Source organism: Mesitornis unicolor, unplaced genomic scaffold (assembly GCF_000695765.1).
Source record: "Mesitornis unicolor isolate BGI_N332 unplaced genomic scaffold, ASM69576v1 scaffold7654, whole genome shotgun sequence".
In the NCBI taxonomy this organism is placed as follows: Eukaryota; Metazoa; Chordata; class Aves; order Mesitornithiformes; family Mesitornithidae; genus Mesitornis; species Mesitornis unicolor.
This window is the reverse complement of record NW_010177971.1, coordinates 1-4,344: the sequence shown is the minus strand read 5'-3', so window position 1 is coordinate 4,344 and position 4,344 is coordinate 1. Positions and strand designations below refer to the sequence as shown.

Sequence of the window (4,344 nt, the reverse complement as noted above, 5' to 3'; positions counted from 1 at the left end):
ACATTTCTTAGTTATAAACGGTTACATTCATAGGGATAATAGTTTCTTTGGCTATATATCTTACATGCTCAGCTTTCTTAAGACTATGAGTTTGTTTATCCGACTTAACTCCCACCACCACGATCCCTTTAGTATGTTATATTTTAGCTCTACCACTAGCAACAAATCACTAACAACAATCTGCTATGTCCTTGTGTTCTACATGCTCTGTTGAATCCTTCAAACATTGTTTCTATCTTATCTATGCTCTATTCCTAGCACGAAGTTTCCCAGGGCAGGTTTCCCAATCAAGGCCTGCCCTAAAATCAAGCCTTAACATAACTACTTCTATCGTTATAACTCTATTTATCCACATACACTATTCTTAAAATATCTGATTTATTTAATTCAAGTGTAACAGAGGGATCCGGGAAGGGCCCAAGGGGCCAGGGGGTGCTGGGTGTTCCCTGCCTGGGCTGGTGGGACCAGACGGCTGCTAGCGACAGCCCAGTGTGAAACGGGCTGTTTGGGGTGGGAGCTGGGCCAGGCTGGGAAATGGTGGGGCAGAGGGGCTCAGGGGCACGTGGGGGTGATGGGCAGTGGGGTCTGGGATGGGTCTGGGGTCTCTCACTGGGCACAGAAGCACCACACAGACATAGCACATGAACCTGAGCACTGCTCACACCAGGAGCTGGATTTCCTTTCACTTAAACGCAGTTTAATGTGGATGCCGTTTGTGTGTTCGCTGGGAGGAGAGACCAAGGACCTCCTCCATGGGATCTAGAGAGGGCATCTCACGGTGCCAGGCACGGGCTAGTCCTTCTCTTCGCCGTGTGTGATGACGTGGACGAGGTTTTTGTAGTCCAGGTTGCCAGACACGTCTGGAGGGAAGGCCGCAAACATCTGATCAATCTGGGGGAGAGAGCTGGGGTGAGAAGGGGTTTGTGGCCGGGACAGGGAGGAAGGCTGGGGTCTGTCAGGTTGGAGGGTGCAGGAGGCTGGCAGAGGGTGGGAAGAAGCTCGTACCTCTTCCTGGGAAAACCTCTCACCCTGTGTCATCAGCATTTCCTTGATGCTGCAAATGAGAGAGCATGGTGAGCATCAGGGAGGCCTTGGTGAAGGCGCCCACCCTCACCCCAGCCACCCCTGCACTCACTATGCGGATTTCAGGCCTTTCCCCTCCGGATCGAACACCTTGAACGCGTTCAGGATCGTCTCCTCCGGGTCGGCACCTGCAGATGACACAGCCATGGCCGTTGGAGGAGGATGCCAGCTGCAGCCTCCTGCTTCCCCCATCCTTTGGAGGGCACATGAGGGACCCACTGGGAAGTGAGATCCCTGGGAAAATGATGATCCCACAGGCCTCCCTGGGGCTTTGTGGCACATAGAAGAGCAGAGGTAGGGTCGTGGTGTGTGCACAGAGCAGGCTCTGTCACCACTGCCTTGGTGTCCAGCCTTTATCTAATCTTTTGGGTGTATTTATAGAGCTGCAGGCACGGGCCCTCGGGGCTGTGTGGCCTCCTGGAGATCTGCGGGGAGGCTGCGTGCCTTGGATTGTGTCAGCGATACAGGGTGCAGCCAGATGGGGCCGCTGGGTTAAAGTCACCCTCTAGCCAGTGCACTTGTCAGGGCGGCTGCTTTTGGCGTCACCAGACTCAGAGGTGCTGCAGGATCTCCTGCCCCCTCCTTCTGTGGGGACAGCAGCATCACAGCCTGTTGGGGGATTTTTTTAACCTGAGGGAAACTGAGGCACGGAGACCTGCTTATGCTTCCCCAAGTGGGACAGGATATCGGTGGTGCTGGGGGGTAGACAGGAGCGGTTGGACGTGATGATCTCAGAGGTCTTTTCCAACCGAGCAATTCTGTGATTCCCCAAGTGGGACAGGATATCAGTGGTGCTGCTGGTGCCTACCGACATCCCCCTCCCTCAGCTCCCCGGGTGCCCTCTCACCCTTGAGCTTCTCCCCAAACATGGTGAGGAACACAGTGAAGTTGACTGGGCCGGGTGCCTCCTTGATCATCTCATCGATCTCCTCGTTTTTCACATTCAGGCGCCCTAGGGGAGAGCAGCGTTGAGTGAATCCACGCCCATGTTCAGCTGCAGATGGGTGCAGACCTCCAGGCTCTGCTCTGTGTGCTGGGGGCTGGAGGACACAGCACACGAGCCTTGTCCTGGAGGATTTTCCTCCACCTGAGGGAAGCAGCACAGCCCTGGGGAGCCATCGCTGACAGGGAATGGCAGTAGCAGAAGTAAGGATGGGAAAATTGTGCTGGTAGAGGATGGGAGGGTTGGACACCTCCTGCTCTGGTTTCTCAGGCTCCAGGATCACAGAAAAGAGGGCTGCAAAGGTGCTGCTTCCTTCCCTCCCTGCCCCATGGATCAGCCTGCTTCACCCCTCCTCAGAAGAAGTTTTGGGGCAAAACCACCAGCACTGGGGTCCCCCTGACGCTGGTATCAGAAAGGAGCAGGACTGAATGCCTACATTCTTTAACCTGAGGTTGGGTTGTCTTTGGCCCCACTGCTGGTTCCTGCTGGCCTCCCTCCAAGCTCACAACATCCCAAATCTCATAAATCCCCCAAATTCCCGTACACCCCTGGATGCCATGGGGTGGGCACAGCCGGGTGCTTCTTAGCACGTGAGAAAGCCGGGAGCATTTGGCCGCGTATAACCCAGGAGCTGGCTCTTCCCTAGCACCTACAGGTTGAAACACCCACCCACTGCTGTGGGATTCCCCCGTGTGGGATCCCCCCACCCACCCAACAGAAGTTGTTTTGGATCAGGGGGTTTTCAGCGAAACAGGAGGTCCAGTTAACTGCTGGGGCTGGGTTAAATGGGGGCTCACTGCTGGTTTCTCACTTTACAGATGTTAATGTCGTGGAAGGTGCTGGGGAGGGGAGGGTTCTAAAAGGGGGCTCACCCAGAGCAGCAAATGTGTCCCTCAGGTCTGCCTTGTCGATGAAGCCATCCCGGTTCTGATCCATGATGGTGAACGCCTGGAGGCACAGGATGAGGGCAGGGAGCACAGGGAGAGCATTGGCCTTTGCCAAGGCTTTACTCCCCTTCTCCTCCTCCTCTTCCCTTTGGCTTGGATGGGATGAGGGCACTTTGAGCCCTGCCCAGGGCAGAGCTTTGGGGTCCCTCACCCAGCGAGGGAGCAACACCTTAATCCAGCGGCAACCCTGGCTCCCACGACAGCCCAAACCCCGCAGACCCTCTGCCTTGGCCAAAGGATGAGACCAATGGGGGAGGACAGCCTGAGCCACCAGCAAACCCAGCTGGGCCCAGTTATCCCCGTAACTGGGATCTACACAGGACCGTGTGCTGGCTGAGCAGGGTAAGTGATGGAGAGCTCCTGGCACCGCAGGAAGGGGCTCACTGAGAGATGTTTAATAACAGGACCTGGTGCTCTCCTGGCTGCTCCTCTGTGGGATGCAGGACGCTTTGAGGCGCCGCCGTATCTAACAACGTCACCGAGCCGTTATTCGCACTTTTAAAATAAAATGACTCAAAACCGGGCGTGCTGCCTCTCGTGGCAAACCAGCTGTCACCGCTCGCAGGGCGCCGAGGAGAGAGCTGAAGGTCACACCGCGTCAAGGACCCTCGGCCGGCCCCACCAAACCCACCTACCTCTTTGAATTCCTGGATCTGGGCCTGCTCGAACATGGAGAAGACGTTGGAATTAGCACCTTCAATCCTCTTCTTGGCTTTCTTGGGTGCCTGCAGGGGTTCAAGTATGTACCAATAGCTCACTGGCTTTTTGTGGCATGGAATAAAAGCATGAAACTACTCTATTCTTAGTCCTGCGTCCTTCGCGGTGGCTACTGCACTTGGGTGCTTGGTGGCTTCCCCGTGCATTGCTCAGGAGCTCTGGGCACATTCGACCCTCCAAGATACTGAAAGGCTTTAAGATTCCTGCTTAAATTATAGCTCCGTCTTTTCTTTCCTGATGGATTTAACCAAATAGGTCTGAGGAAAGGTGTGTTAGGAAATTGCTTCCCCACCAAAGGCTACAGCAGGTAAAAGGATCGGTGCTGGGGTGAGATCGCCCCAGGTGGAAAACTCGGGTTTGGGAATGTGCTGCTGAGGTTGCACAGTCATTAGGTGCTTCCTTACCCTGCTGTGCCTCTCGCTAAGAATTTATTAAAATGCTTGCTATTAAAAAAAATCTGCCTCCTCCGATGCAGCCGGATGCTTCCCAGCTTGATCAGCCCCTTTTTGGGGCAGGACGGACCCTTGGCCATCAGACCCCTGCCTCCTCCATCGCTTCCTGTCTGCTAAAGCTATCCTGGGGGAAAAGCTGATGGATTTTCCCTCTTCCCACTGGAGTTTGGGGCTCCTGGTACTCACCATGGCTCCGCACAGC

The 4,344-nt window shown here is 55.0% G+C and overlaps 1 protein-coding gene across 1 annotated transcript; it reads right to left on the bottom strand.

Moving 5' to 3' along the window:
• Positions 1 to 761: 761 nt before the first annotated feature.
• LOC104534110 (myosin regulatory light chain 2A, cardiac muscle isoform) lies at positions 762 to 3,692 on the bottom strand. The gene is made up of 6 exons (XM_010182290.1): positions 3,609 to 3,692; positions 2,899 to 2,974; positions 1,931 to 2,035; positions 1,136 to 1,211; positions 1,006 to 1,054; positions 762 to 891 (listed from the first exon to the last, which is right to left on the bottom strand). Exons 1-6 carry the CDS (start codon positions 3,642 to 3,644, stop codon positions 793 to 795), a joined length of 441 nt encoding a protein of 146 aa, XP_010180592.1. The 5' UTR covers positions 3,645 to 3,692; the 3' UTR covers positions 762 to 792.
• Positions 3,693 to 4,344: the final 652 nt, after the last annotated feature.